Source organism: Protopterus annectens, chromosome 11.part0 (genome assembly GCF_019279795.1).
Source record: "Protopterus annectens isolate FY-2018-M chromosome 11.part0, PAN1.0, whole genome shotgun sequence".
NCBI lineage: Eukaryota > Metazoa > Chordata > Ceratodontiformes > Protopteridae > Protopterus > Protopterus annectens.
Window position 1 is genome coordinate 707595643 of NC_056745.1, and position 18760 is coordinate 707614402.

General features: G+C 37.9%; 1 protein-coding gene across 1 annotated transcript in view; it reads left to right on the top strand.

Annotated features, from left to right (window-relative positions):
- LOC122814987 (protein mono-ADP-ribosyltransferase PARP12-like) overlaps positions 1-18760 on the top strand; it is a 1242293-nt gene that overhangs the window by 1082310 nt on the left and 141223 nt on the right. The window contains exon 11 of the mRNA XM_044087242.1: positions 1918-2048. Coding sequence (XP_043943177.1) covers positions 1918-2048 — 131 coding nt within the window. The remainder of the gene's footprint in view (positions 1-1917; positions 2049-18760) is intronic.

Sequence of the window (18760 nt, forward strand, 5' to 3'; positions counted from 1 at the left end):
TATCAGGGAAGAAACAAAAAGTTATAGGTAGAAGGCTGCCCTGGATAACACTTTTTAGAGAAAAGTAATGCTGGTTTATGAAAGGAATTCACAATAGCTTGCCCAACATGTGGTTGAAACAACCCAATATATAGTTTACTCACATTATTACTGTTTTATTTCTTATATTTTGTTTGTATAGTTATATTTTAAGGTTTGATTAGTTAATAGGTAGTTCATAGTTAGTATTTGCTTTGTTAAACAAATGTTATGTTAGCTGATTTATGAGACCTGAGAAAAGTGGTATTTTTACACACATGCGTAATGCCAAGAAAGTGGTGGGTCTGTCATAATCTGGATATGAGTAGTTTTAAATCTGTGGACATTGAAGTTAGAATTTTAAATACCAGTACTGGACTGTTGCCATTTTGCAAATACAGTAAGCTGAGATATGAACAATAAGGGGAAATGCATAGACATGTAGGGCACATAAAGATAATGTGCACCATGCTTGGGGATTGAACTGCATGTAAACATTTTATCAAGAGTAAAATAAGCAATGGTTAAAAAAAGCTGTCAGTGTGGGTAAGGTATGACATCTTCATTGTAGTGCATTGCTCCTACTTGTGTGTCCAAATACCTAGGTTTATCCTGTATGTATGTACTCTGTACAGAGTACTGCTATAAATTTCAGAACTTATTATGATCAGTTTTTGTGTACATGCTTATGTGGTGTAAGTATGATGTGCCTTGTGGATATGCCATGTATTTTCAAAGATGATGGATGAATGTTGTCACTGGGAAGCTGTCATACATAGATATCCATGTCCTGTGATGATGTTAACATTCCTTTCCATGTGGTCATTATTTCTTGGTTTGTATACTAGTGTACAGGAAGCATGTAATGACGACACAATTTTAAACCAGACTTTGTGGTGACTGCTGTGCTGGGTCAGACTGCATCAGCTGGTGTCTCATGCACAGTGATAGTACCTCACCTGTGTCCTCCTGTTGTTTGGGTGGGGCTTGTGTTGCTCCAGTCCAGGTGCCACAAGTCAGCAGGCATTCATTCTCAAATGTTAGCTTGTTGTGCAGCATGGAGTGTATGCTGTCACGCACGCACTCACACAGTGACCATTTCTGATGTCTTCTAAGGAGTATACCATAGCACACTTCAAGATATGTCCAAATGTTAACCATTTGAAATATCAGGACCTGTTACAGCAAGTCCAAAATACAGAGACTGAATGGCTGAAAGATCAGGCTTACACACATACTAAGTTCAAGATGCCATTTCTCAGACTATTCCCTTTTCTCTGAGATATGGAGATCTCGACGTTGGTATGTATAAGCTTGGGGGGGGTATAGGGGCTTGCCCCCCACATTGAGGGGGAGGTGCAGGGGGGCTTTCCCACCCTGAACTCTGTAAAAAGAAGTTTTTTTGGCTTGTCAGCACTCAGCATTTTGAGTATGGACATTTCATTGGGGAGCTGTCCAAACACCTGAAGTGGTCTTTCTACACTCCAGTCTGTCAATAACATTCCTAGTACGTTCTGTTAGTAAGCTTCCTGTGCAGTAGTAGTGGAGGGATTTATGGTTGATTAATTAACATGTCTCCAATTGAATGGAATTCCTCATGACCAGACATAGAAATTAGTAGGATATATACCAATGAGACATTGTCTTACATAATGTTTGTTACATAATCTCTTTTTTGGGACTAAAAAAAATTGTGATGTCAGCCAGAAGATGCACTTTGCAGCAGTCTTACTTGAGAGGAATGCCTCATATATTTATGCATCTGTTGATTTACAGAGCACACAGTCATAATGGTACTCACTGGGAGTGTTAGCATGTAAACAAAAATAAACAGATATAGATGTTAGAGTATATTGACTAGTGGCAAGACTGACAGCATTATGTAATTTTCTTTTCAAGCTTGTTCCATTGTCTGAGTCATCAGCAGAATATAATGAAATAAAGACATTATTCCACAACAGTATGGATTCCAGCACCATCCAGAAGATAGAAAGGATTCAGAATGTGTCCCTTTGGGAAGTTTTCCAGTGGTATGTTAACTATCAAGTGTAAGCATAATGTGGGCCTTGTGAGAAATCTATTGTCTAATATTTGTAATTCACTTACTAAATGGAAATTTATTCTATCAGTTTGCTTCGGAAGGATTACTTTCTGTGAGTAACACCATAACATTTAAAAATTACTATTCTTATTGGCTTAAAATTCAGTTGTTGACTTCAGAATTTTTTCAGTATACTTCTATGGAGAGTGTGCTTGAAGTATATACTTGTGTCAGTTATAGCGGTGTCATAGCATCTCTTCTAAGAAGATCTTAGCTGACAATAAGGCATATCCTAATGTCTGAAAGCTGATGGAAAGATAACTGTGTTTCTATAACAGTAGCTACCTCTGGATTTACACTGTGAGAACATAAAATTAAGTGTTATTGAGCCACATTATGTTTGCAGTATACATTCCAGTTCTTGCTGCCATACATTCAGCACCAGCCAAAGACAGATGCATGACAACTATGTGTATGGCTTTGTACAGTTTGAGGGGATGTGGTAGTATGGTCTGCCACATCACAGAAAGACAGACACTGTAGGTAAGTACCAATGTGAATCTGTACACAGTAACAGGGGGGTCTATCCATGACAGCAGAAAACACAACTAACAGCAGCAACATATTTGCACAATATAAACCAAAATGACAACAATTTTAATTTGCCTTCAGTCAAGAATATGTGCACATAGAAACCATTCTGGGTCATTTGTAACAGCAGTGCACACCTTTGTGGAACCTCTGCATGGTTTCCACCCAACCGCATTCTGGAATATTGAAATAATTTTGCAGTCTCTGAAGCCTATTTCCAATACCATTTATAAATGTAAGTGCTTAGTTGCAGCAGTGGCATGGTGGATTACCAGGTATACCTGCATGCACATAGTTGCACTTCCAAGTGGTATACCTGTGTAAAGTGCTGCAGTTGTGCTGATTCTTTTAGAATTAGGAGTATGACTTGTATTACCCCAGATATATTGTCTGATTCCTCATTTCATGCACTTCTAGACAAAGTGCTTAAGACTTATTTGTGTTTGCATTTAAGTTTTTCAAAAGTTGTGGCAGATTTACTGGCTTTAAATAATGCCATGCTCCAAATGTAAGTTGTTGTGGAATCTGTCCCACTGCAAGTTAGAGTAAGAATACATTTTAATCTAGCACCTTGTTAACGAAAATACCTAATGATATAAAAATATGTATATAGTTAGTTTAGCAGTACTTTGACATAATGCATTTTTGTTTAAGCATCTGCAAAATTTGCACAGAGTAAGGTAAGTGGCTTTAGAAAAAACCTTTGAGATGAAGTAATATCACCTAATAAAGCAGTCTCCAATATTCTGATAAAAATACCACTGTAGAGATTCTTTAACATGCTGCAGTTCTAATCCAATACTACATTCCAACCCCCCCCCACTACAGTAGTAAGCTGTACTCTACACAATATTGGATAACCACTATACACGGAGTAGTTAATGAGGTTCTGTATCATTGTTTGTGTTTTCACCTTTTCAGATGTCTAAAGTGGGACTAAGAGCATGTGGTCAGTTATTTGACATCACACTGGTTATGACTAAGAATGTTCAACAACCACAGTGCCGTGCTGGCATTATGAGTAGCAGTGCCCTGCTACCCCCCCCCCCCCGGTAGACTGTTAAAGATTAGAACTCCTGCCACTTACCATACTTGCCTGTTTTAAGGGTGAAAAATCAATCATCTGTTAGGACCAGGACAGTTTTCTTGTACCACAGTCTAAGAAAGATTTCTTGGGATATTGCTTTCCTCAAATTTCTTTCAAATAAGAAACTCCTTTTGAGTTTTATTTCCTCCTTTTTCAGTTTTTCCTGTCATTGCTTGATAGTGTGCTGCTTTGGCTGTTTTTATTAGAAATTTTGTATAGGCCTGTTGATTAAAAGCTTATGTTGAAAGTCTTGACAGGAAAATTTGTTGCTTTTGCTTTTTTTTTCTTTTTAATTATGATTATTTGAGGTGATTGAATAGGACTACAGCATTATAAAGATTTTTTTAAATGTAAACTGCAATTTTGGCACTATTTTGTATGCTAAACACTTCTGACAGAAACATTTCATCAATTTATGATATAATTCTTGTCTAATACTATTGTAGGCTTTGTCCATTCATTCTGACTGAAGCTACCTCCCCTTTTTGATTTTCATATAATACAAGATCAGGGGACATGGAACTGTGTTACTGAAATGTCATATTATTCAGTGCAGTCTTTAGAATTGTAACCCCTGCAGAAATGTACTTCAATTTGCTTTTGGCATCATTTTTTTTTTTTATGTTAAACATTTCTGACAAGAATTTTTCAATGGTTTATGATTTATTTCTTCTCTAATGTTTTAGTCTGTATCCATTCATTTAGAAGAAACTAGCCATTCTTTATTTATTATTTTTACAAAATCAGGGAACTTATGTGCGTGTTGCTTGGACTTTGAACTGTGTTACTGAAAATGCTGTCATTTTCGCAGTGCAGTTCTCAGAACAGTGTCCCTATAGAAATAGTTTTTAGATTGCTGTTTAGAGGGAGAGTAGTGGGATTTGTCCATATTTTTAATTGGCTGTGTAGCTAGTGTTTAGTATTGAGATGGCTAGTTTCTTGTCTCCTGACTTCTTCCCCAGCTGCACCTAAAAACAATAGTAAAGTAAATAAATAATATGCCTCAGCCTACGTCTTGTGACTCTGCAGTAGCCTTAGCTTCAGGCAGGCTGTCAGACTGCTTGCTTTCTGCTACCTTCAGGCCCCCTGGGGTAGTCATAGTACCACAGTTGTCCATGACATGAGGGTCAGTCACATCCTCCAAGGCTGTACCATTGCCTGCTGTAGGTATGGAAGACCCAAATCCTTTGTGTTGGGGAAGTCAGGGGTGCAGAATCTGTTGCCAGTATTGATACTTTTCCTCTGAGGATTCCCCTTCTAGTGTAGTATATGCCAGAAAGAGACAGAAGACCCTCCAGAGTTGATAGCTGTGGATAGATCCATTGTTCAGGCAGTTGACTACAGGGTAGTAACATTTGTACTTCCATCACTGATCAGTCTGCAAGGGGTCCTGCTTTTGAAGGAGATTCTGTGACTGAGGACTCTGACCTGTCTGAGTCTGATCATTTGGGTTCCTCTGATGACGAACAAATAGAGATACCCAAACAGATGTTTTCTTTCTCCCAAATACTGACTAGATTTAGAGATGTATTCATCTTGGAGCTATCTTGGCTGCTGTCTGGATTATCAGGGTTTGTGATCTGTTGGAGGAATAGGCCCTAGACATTGAGACCTTTCCTCATTTAATCCCGCATTGGAAGATGTCTTCAAGAAAGCTTATAGTTCCCTATTTTTATTGAGGCTTTGCCTAAGAAAGTGTTTATGAAATTTAGGGTTTACTCAGCCTTGCCTGGTCCCAAGCCTCTTTGTCTGTGGACCCTACGTCAGTGTTCCTAGTGACTTTTGCTAATAAGAAGAATATTTCTTCTTTTAACCCAGTCCCTCAAGATGAACTAGACAAGTGGCTGAAATCTCAGGGGAAAGAAGCTGGCATATTCCAGCACAGTACCTTTTTAAGTGTTCATATACAAGTGTTTATATGGAAGTTTGTGTTGACATTCACATACAGTTTAGACAAACTTTCTGCATCATTACCTGCAGAGCATAAGGTCAATTCAAAGGTATCTGACCTTTTTGACTTGGGGCCATTTACCACACTTGTCAAAATTGAGTGGGGGGGGGGGCAGATTACCACATCCAGCATGTATCTGTCCATTCAAAACAGTTTGTTATAGAACATACCAAGGGCCTGTTAAAATGCCTCAGTGGACCAGATTGTGGCCCAAAGACCACCTGTTTGACACCCCTTGTTAAAGATATTGCCTCCACTGTTTCTCATGTATCAAAACATGCCTTAAAAAGTGCCTTAGAATTAGCTGATACCATTTCTAGAAATGCAGCATTATCAGTGGCGATTAGGAGGTATGCGTGGTTGCATTCCCCAAATTTTTCTCATGAGTTAAAAAGTGAGATTTTGAATGCTCCTCATGAGTCTTAATTGTGCGTGTGGTACAACAGGTAAATCAGATCCTTAAACACTGGGATGACAGAGGTAAATTGATGCAAGGAGTGTCAAAAATGTTCCATTTTCCTCCATTAAACAAGATACCTTTCAGTGGCCTAACAAACAGATATCCCAGCTGAACAAGAACCAAGGCAATAAAAGGAAATGGAAGAACACTGGGTCTATATTAAATGCTCAAAGAGGCGTTCCATCGAATGCCTCGTCATTGGCACATAATCAGTGACTGCACTAAACCACAAACTTCAAAACAGCAATTTCTTTCCCAGGGAAAGAAATTGCTTGCACTAAAAACACAGACACTATTTCAAGCATAAAGTGGGGGGCTGTGCCACCCATACCCCCTTAACTAAATATACTAACTCCGAGATTGCACAACAGTGGCGTAAAGGGCAATGTCATGGCTCAGGCCAAGTGATTTTTTTTTTCCCTGGGAAAAAAATCGCTGACCTGAGCCTTCACTATTTTCAGGTTTCGGTCTATATGTGTCGGCGAAATGGCATTTGCTATAATGCCATTTTGCTGATCCATTATAGACCCAGAACAACAACTCCACAAACCTAAACAAGAAGTATATATATCCTCCCAATTTATGTCTGTGTCAAGGTGCAGCACCTGCCTTTTCAAGTCTCACATTTGGTGCCTCATCTCTCAAGTTAGCAGTCAACAAGGCAGCTTAGGCACTTGTGGTTTCCGAAAAAATGGGTGCTAAACATTGTTGGCATGGGTTACAAATGCCAGTGGAAAAACCACCTGCCTCCATTCTCTCTCATCCTCCAGTCTAGACTTTGTTATTCCTTCCTCTTCTCCAAAAAATCCTGAACTCATGAGTCATAGAAAGAGTCCCTCCTTTGGAAAGAATGAGATATTTCTTCAGAATTTTCTTGCTTCCCAAAAAAGAGCAGTCACAGATGCTGTGTTGGATATTTCTTTTTGTCAAGGTCCTCAAATTCAGAAGGCTAACCCTGCAAACAGTGCCTCCTCTGTTGCTGAGCAACTGCTTCATGATGACCCTGGATGTGAAGGATGCCTGTAGTCATGTATCCTTATCGCTCATCACTTCAGGAGATAACTGAGATTTGTTGTGTCTGGTTTGTACTATCAGTTTCCTGTATTTGCCTGTAGGCTATCCTCTGTGCTGTGAATTTTCACCAAATGTCTTGCTCCAGCAGTGATTTACTGTTAGACTCCGTCCATTTGCATCTTTCCATACTTGTCAACTTGCTAATATGTGCAGTGAGGAAATCCAGTCATTTTAAATCACAAGAGTTGATCTCAATATTACTCTCCTGTATATGGTTAATGTTGAAGCTCTAGTCTGACACCCTTACAAGGACTCATCTTTCAGGGATGCTTGATCGACTCCAACAAGAGAATGGCCTTTCTGCCAGCAGGCAAAGTCCTGTTGTATCGGCCAGTGTTTCCAGAGTTCTCCAAGAAGAATGTCACCTCGGCAAGATAATTCCTTCTTGGGCAGATATCATCCATGATTCTACACTTGGCCAGTCTTCACATGAGAAAAAATCAGTGATATGTCGACAGTTGTTGGACCCAGCATCTCAATTCCTTGAAATCTCAGTTGCCAGTGCTACCCTTTATCAGACAAGAGTTACAGTGGTGGAGATATCAGCTGAGTATTAATCCAGGGCTTCCTTTCTCCCCTCCAGAGACAGTACAGTCTGTCCATACAGATTCATCCAACTTCTCCTGTGGAGCTGTGTCATTGGGAATGCAAGTACAAGCCACTTGGCGGCCCAAGGACACTTGGAAGCACATCATTATCAAGGAGATGTTGCCAGTTCATCTTGAAAGTCCTTTACCTCCTTTGGACTGTGAGCCATCTTCATGTGGTTTACAGATGACACCACAGTGATGTAGTACCTTAACAAACATGGGGGTACAAGGTGTTGCTCTGTGTGTCAGATGGCAGTGATAGCCTGGGAGCAGGTTTCTTATTATTGTCTGACTCTTCAGGCATCATACATACCATCAGAGCAGAATATTATGGCAGACAGAGTAAGCAGATTATGGGCAGATCTGCACAAGTGGAAGCTCAAGGCAGTGGTGGTCCAGGATCTAGTCCAAATGTGAAGAATGCCTCATATAGACCTGTTTGCCTGTTCCAGACATCCTTGCAGCCTTGCTTGGAGGACACACGTATTCTTCTTCTTCTGTTAGACTGGAATGTTCCTGTATGCATTTCCATCCTCTCCACTGATTCATAAGGTACTTCTGAAAGTTCATAGAGAAATGTCAAAGATCACTGTGACCCCCCCCCCAAGTTGACCCAGGCAATCTTTTCCCTGTTATTGGTATTGGCCAAGGGCAATTACCACAGACTTCCTGACACATTGTATCTGCTCACACAGTCTCAGGGGCTACTGCTGCACCCCAATTTGGAGACACCGTTTAGGCACTTATGTCATTACGGTGTGCAGAAGGTGTTAAAGGAGACCAGAAATTGCTACTAGAAAATCTTAGGTTTACAAATGGATGAGGTTCTCCAAGTGGTGCCTAAATGGCAACATAAGTTCCATTGAGGTTAATATCCGTCTGATCTTAAAATATTTCTGTAAGCTACTTCAGGATGGCCATCCATTAAGGTGCATTTAGCAGTCGTCTCTGCTTCTCTGCCAGTCGATCCTCCTCTTTCTTCTTCTCTTCTGGTAAAACAGTTCATGAAAGGAGTATTGCATCTGTGAGACCTTTGCAAGCAAATTCCTCCTTAGTGGGACCTAAATTGTGTTCTTGAAAAACTGAACTTAATACTCTGTGAGCCATCAGCTCACATTGATCTCAAGTGTTAAATGTGGAAAACTGTTTTGGTTATTGCTCCATTTGCAAGGAAAGTTTCTGAGCTGCAACCTCTCATGGTGGGACAACCTTAGCTGATTTTTGACAGGGATAGGGTTATGATCTGATGCTGTCTCTTTCATTCTTCCCCATAAATGGGTTACAGATCCGACCCTTGGATCTAACTCGGCCGCATTTCTACAGACTATGTTCCAAGTCTCGAGCTATTCCCTCTTCCTATAATGTTCTACCCTGCCCAGCCTTCTCTGATCTTGTCTGCTGCCAGTGGTGTCAGATGTGGTTCCTTCAGTCTTGAGCTGTAGGATTGTAGTGAGAAGACCCTATCTGCCATCGGAGTCCAGTTTTCAACCCCCTCATAGGAGCTGCTCAAGGAACCACCAAGATGGTAAGAAGACCTAGTTCCGGAAATCCATTCCTGCAGGGACAGAAGAGGAAGTTTTAATAGCAGATGCTGCTATAAGGGCTGAGGGGGAGCACAGAATCAGGGCTTCAGAGAGCCCTTCTCTGAGAGGCCCTTTCAACACTCCTGAAGTGCTGCTCAACTTTGAAGGCATTCAGAGTTTGATTTTCTCTGCACCCAAATGCCTGGATCTCTTTAACAAAAAACAGTTGGGTGCTAAGAATCATATCCAGAGGATGTTATATTCCATTTGTCCCCTCAACCACCAGCGACTCAAAAGAAATTCCCCATTGCCCCACCCAATCAGAGGGAGTGTGCAGTTTTAAAAATTCAAAAACTGCTGTGAAAATGAGTCATCCAAGACATCCCAGACTAACAAAGAGGATTCAGAACTTACTCCCGCTTCTTTTTAGTGCCAAAGAGAACTGGGGACCTCAGACCCATACTGGATGTAAGCAATCTAAATTTGTAAAGAAAGCAAAGTTCTGAATGGTCATGGTGCAGTCCATTTTACTGCTATTGTAGAATGATGATTGGATGTGCTCAGTAAACTTACAGGATATATACTATCACATCAAAATAGACAGATTATCCAGTTGTCTTCTTTATTTCAGGCTAAGAGCCACTCATTACCAATTTAGAGATCTGCCCTTTGGTCTCACCACAGCCCCCCACGTGTTTACCAAATGCATGGCAGTAGAAGCAGCCCACCTAAGGCTAAAATGTTTCCCTTTGTTTCCATATCTGGACGACTGACTTCTAATTACTCCAACCAGGCATCACCTTCTCCAGGCCAGACATTACCTGTTACAAAATACAGTCCTTTGTGTTTCACCATAAATCTACAGAAATCAAACCTAATTCTGGTCCAGGAATTGGAATTCACTGAGGCCCTTCTAGACACTCAGAGTCGGAGAGCATCGCTACCACCTCATTGCATACAAACCCTGAGGGAACATGTTCATATTATCCTGAATCTTCTGGCCCCTTCAGTGAGACTAGTGCATCAAGCTCTTGAGTCTATGGCAGTGGCCATTATGCTTGTTCCATTAGCGAGTACTCAAATGAACTTTGGCTGTTCAGTGGTCTAGTCTCTGCCAACCTTTCTCTGCTCCTATCAAATTGACTCCAATTTGCAGAAAACATCTTTGATGGTGGCTTTTTTCTGACTACTTCTTGATCAGCAGACCATTCCTTCTCCTGTCCCCCTCAGCCAATGGTGACCATGGATGCTTCCCAGTTGGTGTGGGGGGCATTTTTGGGGAAAGATGGTCCAAGGCACATGGACTCACAGAGACCAGATTGTACATCAATGTTCTGTAGGTGAGGGCAGACCTCACTTTGTAAGCCTTTCAGGATATCCTCCCTCAAGGGATTATTGCAGTTCATGCAGACAATGCATTAGTAGTTTGTTACATCTATAAATGGGGGAACCCATTTGTATCCATTGTGCAGAGAGGCCATGAGGGTTTGGGAGTGGGTGGTATCTTCAGACTGCTTTCTTCTTGCCGCTCACATACCAGGATAGTCCAACGGTCTTGCAGACAAACTCAGCAGATCCATTCTGACCCCTTACAAGTAATCCCACAATCAGTCAGTAGTGGACTTGATTTTCAGCCATTGGAGCCAACCTTGATGTGACCTGTTTGCCTGCCCTCTCAACAAATAATGCAGCAAGTACTTCGCTCTGATCTCCCTGCTGGAGGAGTCCCCGATGGATGCTGTAGTTCATGATTGGCCTCCCAGTCTCCTCTACCCCTTGATTCCCACGTTCTTATGGAAAGCAAAACAGCTGAAGACCTCATTGATCGTCATTGTTCCCTACTGGCCTTGTCAGATTTGGTTCCTTTTCCTCTGGTGTCATCTGAAATATCCTCCATGGATACTGGAACCCAGAAAGGATCTCCTCCTTCACCCTTTGGAGAGCTGTCATCCGAATTTGTGCACCCTCAAACTAACTGCTTGGTTTCTCCAGTTCCAGTGATTGTACACAGGGTCTGGGCTTAATTCCCCTGTTAGAGACATTGTGTTGGTCTGCCAAAAACCTTCTACAATAAAGGTTTATAAAAGCAAGTGGAAGAAGTTTGCTTACTGGGCAGGCAAGGAGAACATTGATCCTTTTTCAGCTCCTCTACCAGCTATTCTGTCTTTTCTAGCCTCCCTTTTTCAAGAAGGTGCTAGCTTTTGTACTATTAAACTTCAGTTGGCTACTATTTCAAATTTTCAGTCTGGAAATTTGTTCGGTTCTTCTGCGACATCTAGGTTATTTAAAGACTTTATGAAGGGTATTTTTCTACAATGAACTCCAGTCAAAGACCTTTCCCCTCCTTAGGATTTCACCATCATTCTCCAAAACCTAACAAAGAAACCATTTGAACTTCCTGTGACTATAACTTGAAATTTCTTTCTTGGAAAACTGTCTTTCTGCTGGCCATCACTTCTGTCAAAAGGATTTTGGAACTCCAAGCTCTGTCCATTAAACCTCCTTACATTTTGGGTTGGGAGGGTGGCAAATGGTTAAGGTGTTTGCCTTACAAACACAAGGTACAGGGTTTGAATCTCACAGGGAATAATTGGCTAGGCTTAAAATGGCTTGCAAAGGCAGTTAGCCTAGTACTAATCTATGAATCTATGAATCTATGAATCTATGAATTTTTTTCATAACGATAGTCGCCCTTCATAGCAACCCTTCCTTTATGCCTTAAGTGGCCAGTGAGGCTAACTTGAATCAGTTCATTCAGTTGCCAGTTTTCTTCCCCAATCTTTCTAATGAGGGAGAGCAGTTACTTCACCTTGTAGATGTTCGACTGACTGGTTATTTGTATCCTTTTCACCCAACCACCTGGGTCAAGCAGTTTCGAAAGTAACTCTTGCTTAAATGGATTACAAGTTGCATATTTACTGTTTAATCCAGAAGTGGCCTTCAATCATTTCGCCCCTCCTAAAGCCCGCTCGGCTAAATCTATGGCTGTGTCATTGATGATGATTGTGCTGAATCCACCTGGTCTAAAGTTCATACTTTTGTAACTCATATTGGACATTTCCTACAGGAACCAGGCTTCCTTTGGTTGTGCTGTGCTCCGGCATATCCTTTCTTACTTGAGGCCACCCAAGGATTGTTTGTAGCTGGGGTCTCTGACCCATTTGTGAGGACGGATGAAAGAGACAACATCAGATTTATAAGTTATGTACTTACCATAACTTGGTATCTGTGTTGTCTTCTTTTATTCTTCCTTACATTCCCTCCCAGCCATCCCCCTCCTTGTGGCTCCTGACAGATCTCAAAAATTATTGGGACCCTCTGTTCCCAGTTTGTGCTTCTAGTTTTTGTTCCATTTTTATGTGGTCATTTCCTTCTTCTTCCTATGGGAGTTTATTTTTTTGGGGAGCAGCAAACTCGATCTGAGAAGGCTGGGCAGGGTAGAGCATTATGGGAAGATGGAGGAGCTTGAGACTTAGAGCCTAGTCTGTAGAAATGCGGCCAAGTCTGATCCAAGGGTTAAATTGGTGACCCATTTGTGAGGAAGAATGAAAGAAGATAACACAGATACCAAGTTATGGTAAGTACGTAACTTATAATTACAGACTAATCCTTCTTTCATGAAATTGGTCGCAGAATTCACTTTCATTCAGTCTGTTATTGTCTCTGTGTTCTTTCCAGAACCTAAGAATAAGGGAGACAGGATACTTCATGACTTGGATGTGCATAGGCAGCTCAGGAACTACTTTGATAGAGCAAAGCCCTTTAGGAAGACTGAAAGGCTTTTTAGTTATTTTTCTGTAACACAGAAAGGTCAGCCTGTCTGTAAACAATCCATTGTCTGGTTGTCCTCTGGCATTGTTTTTTTTTGTTACACCCACCATGGAAAGTGAGTCCAGGTAAGGCAAAGACATATTTCACCAAGGCCTTTTCCTGTTCTCTAGCATATTGGGAAGGATTGGACTCGAAGTATTCTAGAGACAACAACTTCTTTCTCCATCTATACCTTTATGAAGCACTACAAACTGGATGTTTTTCCTAGAACCAGAGCAGGCTTTGTGAGGAGTGTTCCCCAAGGGCTCCTGGACCTTTATCCTTTCTCCTCCCAGGCTGGGTAGGTTTGAGAGTCTGTCTCTATGCCAGTTAGACAGTGTTTGTTGAATATAGTACAGTTGTGTAAGTTCCACTTACCTGTAACAGTAGATGTTCATAGAACACACTGCCTTGCAGTACCCTCCCACCACCCCTGTTTTTTTGGGTGTATATAGTTGGTTGTTGGAGTTGCGTTTTGGTTCAGCAACATTTTTCTGTTTGTGTGTGTGTGTGTGTGTGTGTGTGTGTGTGTGTGTGTGTGTGTGTGTGTGTGTGTGTGTGTGTGTGTGTTTTGGAACAGTAGGTGTTCACAAAGTTCTGTTCCTATTGTACCCTAATTCTGTCTGCGAGTGTGAAGGACTGTCCTGGTCTTGCCAGGTGATTAGTTTTTCACCCTCAAAGACTGGCAGTGGAAGGAGTTCTGAGCTTTGACAGACTGCTATAGGGAAGGTAGCAGGGCACAGTGTGAAAATTTACTGTTACAGGTAAGTGGAACTTGTGTACCTGTACTTTTTTAAATAACTGTAGGACAAATAATTGAATTGAAAGAGTGTGGCTTTCAGATGGCATGAAGTTCTTGATGCTCTTCAGTGCATTTTAGAACTTTTCCCAAACTTTTGACGCAGTGCTGGCCTGAACAAGAACCATTGTTAAGAAAATAAATTGTTTCAAGGAAGAAATAAAATATGTTCATGGTTTAATATTTAAGTGCCTTGAGTTTCAAAAAAAAAAAAACTGAGAAGACAAATGCTTAAGAGAATACATGCCTCATAGGTGGGAACAATAGACTACAAAATAATCTAAGAGATATATAGTGGGCAGGAATGTCATCCCAAGTAGAATGCTCAGAGTTGTGCCATCTGCAATGTGTACCATAACAATCCAAAAAAGAGATGATCTACCCAGCAACAGAAAGTTTACACATGCCTGACAAATGCCAAGTCATCCCTAAAGATATGAATCCTTAAAGAAAACAGCCAACAAACCAAGTATATAAAAATATACAGAAAACACACAAAGGGAAATACAAGCCTATTAAGTTACCATCTGATCATAAACAGTTTATGTATTCCTGAAATTGATATCAAGGATCACCTTTTGAACTTTGTTTCTCTTGCAAAGTGAATTTATTGACGTCCGTATTTTAACAGCACACAAACTATAATCAGACTCTTGTCATAATCCTCTATGACAGACTATGACATTACCCTGCCAAGGTTTTTGCTCTTCTGCTATTATAGATCTCATCTCCACGAATTTTGCAGAATGTCCCTGATTTTGCCTTATATTTTTGCTGTGTTCTTCAAAATATTTTTAGTATTTTTGGTAAAGACATTACTAAGGATTACAGTCAATTTATGATACCAGAAATGAAAGTTCTCTTACTTAAAGGCACATTAAAGCAAAACCTGTTGCTGATGTCTTTTGCAAATAAATCCATGACAGTTATATTCGGTCCATAATGCCAGATGTTATAGTTTATATGACTAATTCTTTGGAAAATGCATGTTGACGCAAAACCTGTTTATTCTTAATTTTCGAATCTGTCTGACACATTCTCCCACTTTTAGTATGTCTTTCTCTGTATAATTCTTTCTGCCATGCTCTCATTCTTTTTCTCTTTCTTCTTATCACTGTATCTTTCCACCTTTACAGTCTATCTCTTCCCCCACTCTCTCTCTCCCACCCTCTTTCCTTCTTTGTCTCATCTACTCTCACACTTATTCTCTGTTTTACTCTTGCTGACTCTTTTTTTTTTTCAAAACAGATTTATTGTTTTAACATATAAGAGAAATGTCATAACAATTTTATACAAGTAATTAAAAATAGGTATTATTATAATATTCAACAAAACAACTAAAGTATTTACAAAGACATCCACTACAATCAGATCAATTAATTAAACTAAAATATCATGCTATTGAAATTAAATTTTTTTTAACAAATTTTGTAAATTATCCCATACAATAAAATAAGATGTTTTTCTGTTTGTTCTAGTCCTAATTGTGTTTATTTCCATATGGCACACTATATTCATAACATTTTTAAATTCATTGAACGAAGGAGGTGTATCTGAAATCCAATTTCTAGTTATTATTTTCCTAGCCACTGCTAGAATAGACCATAACAAGGGAAGCTTAACCTTTTAACACTTTGAGGTACAGGTGTGTTGAATAATATAAGAGATTTAGAAATAATGAAATTATCTGTAAAAAGAGCCTGCAAAAATTCATTAATTGACTTCCAGTATTCTTTCAATTTTATACAGTCATAAAACATATGAGCCCAGTCAGCATTAATTTCTACATTACATCTCTTACATAGATTATCTTTATTATTTATTTTATTCATCATCAAAGGTGTATAAAAAGATCTATGTAAAATTTCCATGTATAAAGTCTCCAGACAATGGAAGATGTAGTTCTATAAGCAGATTCCAATATATATTGTTTATCTTGTTGATTTGGTGGGTCCCCATTAATAGAAGTGAAATAATTCCAGTATGAATCTACACTGTAAAAAGTTTCTTGTCTGATAACTTTATGTATGTATGAAAGTTTACCTTTATCAGAAACTTTATGTTGTAAATTTAATATCAAGTAATCAATCAGTGTTGGAATAGATTCTTTAACAGTTATAGACATTAAATCTATTTTATTAATGAGATGTTGTCTAAATGTCTGAACCTCTAACCAGCAAGTTTCTCTTCTTGTTTTAAGAAATCTAGATTTTTAACTTTATTATCAGATATCAACTGATACCAGTACTTTAGATCATTATCTATAGCTAAATGAGTTCCTTCAGAAGTAGATGACAAAAGCATACCCTGAGTATACATTATAGGAAATACAATAAAATTCCATTCCCTATACTTAGGGTGCATGAATATAAAGTTACGATAACTAATAATAATATTTAATGGGTAACAAACCATATGTTTAGGTGTAATAGGTGAAGTACAAAATTCCTTTAGTAACCATAACATGGAGTTATTTACAATCATATTTTTATGTGTTAAGGAGATTTTCATGAAGTGTATACTAATTAGCTCCCAATAATCTTTCCATTTTGTGACATATGACTGATCTATTAATAAAGTAATAACTTTTATAATAGAAGAGATAGTATATAAATTAAAGTCTGGAAAAGAAATACCCCCTTGAGACCAGCTATTAGTATGTTTCTTTAATGCAATCCTAGGTCTATTAGGTGCCCATAAGAAATTTAACATTAGTGTGTTCAGTTTCTTGATAATTATTTTTGTAGGTGGAAGTAGTATTGATTGTATTAAGTATAAAATCTTGGGGAATATTATCATTTTAATAATTGTAAGTCTCTCCTCCATAGTAAAAACATATTATTCCAGGTATTAAAAAGATTTTGTATATTAAGAAAACAGGTATTATAATTATTATATATAATAGATTTAATATCTTTAGATAGTATTATACCTAAATAAGTTATCTGACCTGAATTGGGTACATATTTAGTAAAATCACTAATGAGAATATTTTTCGTGTATATATAGGTAGTATTTTAGTTTTTTCTTCATTGAATATTAAACCAGAAATACTTTTAAAATTCATCATGTTATAAAATAGAGACTGTATAGAAGAATTAGATCCTGCTAATGTAATTAGAACATCATCTGCAAAAAGTTGAATTTTGGATGTTGTATTTTCATCTATTTCAAAACCCTCTATGTCAGTACTGTTTCTGATCAAATTAGTCCAAGGCTCCATTACTAAAGTGAATAATAGTGGAGAAAGTGGACATCCTTGTTTTGTACCTTTAAGAATGGGTATTTTTTGTGAAACATATGTTCCTACCTTAATATAAGCCAACGTTCCTTTGTATAAATGTTCAATTAGATTTACAAATACATCCGAGACATTTGTGCACTTCATTAAGGTAAACAGATAGTCCCAACGTACTGAATCAAATGCTGAACTTATATCAAGACTAATAAGTGTTAAATCTTTCTTTTTCCTATTTGCAAAATCTATTAATGTTAAAGTTCTTCTTATATTATCAAAAGTATTTCTATTTATAATGAAGCCTGTCTGATCTATATCTATAATGCCGGGAATGATTGTCTTCAATCTATCAGCAAAGATATTCATAAACATTTTATAATCAACATTAAGTAATGAGATGGGCCGATATGAAAAACATCTAGTTGGATCTTTATTAGGTTTTAAAATTGGCGAAATAAATGTATATTGCCAAGATGGGGGGGTTATTAACTCAGTTTGGGCCAAAATAAAAACCTTATGTATTAATGAATATGTATTTTTAGAAAGGATTTTATATATCTCTGGTATAATACCATCATTACCCAGTGCTTTGTTTGATTTAAGCTTATTTATTTGTGTAATAACTTCTGTATATGAAATACTCTTGTCCAATAGTTTAATCTGTTGTTTATTATGCTTTTTATTCATATTTGTGGTTATAAACTCCTTTATTTTATCTTTAGGTTCCATGTTAATATTATTATGGTTAATTTTGTGAAAGTGATTTCTAAATTCATCTAGTATTTCTGGTATACTAGAAACATTCTTCTTTTTCCTTAGAGAAAAGATTTCTTTGATATGGTTTTGTTTATTCAACCTTTTGTTTTATTTTTAAGTCTATGTAAGTATTTGGGGCTTATTGAATAAGACAAAAACTTGTATTTCTCTAAAGTTATTTTAACTTTATGAGTTAAAATTTCTTTGTATTTCTCATTTAGTTTGTTTATTTCTTCAATAACTTTCTTGTCCATAATATTTTCTTTATTATTATGTTTATAAGAGTCTAATTTACTTTGAATATCTAACAATTCCTTATCCCAAGATTTCCTTTTATTATTATACCATCTGATACTTTGTCCATATAGATATGATTTTAAGACATCCCAAACATAAACAATGGAGACTTCAGGAGTGTTATTTATGTCTAAAAATGTTTTACTTCTGAAAGTATATATTCTTTATAGTCTTTTAGTTGAGTTAAGTATGCTGGTATCCTTTTGATCTGAACATTATGAGTATTTTTTATCATGAATTCAAAACAATTGAATTATGATCAGATATAGGACATGAAATGATTTTGGAATTAATTAAATCTGTTACCATCTGGTTAGAAATAAAGACCCTATCTATTTTTGAATAAGTTTTGTATCTGTTAGAAAAAAGGTGTATGGTAATGATTTTGAATCTATCTGATTATTAATATCATTCAAATGATAAGAATTAGCAAAATCCTTTAAATGTTTTGCATTAGATGTAATTCTTTTCTTTCCTATAGTGGTAGTATCACTTTCATGTAGTATACAATTAAAGTCACCAGCT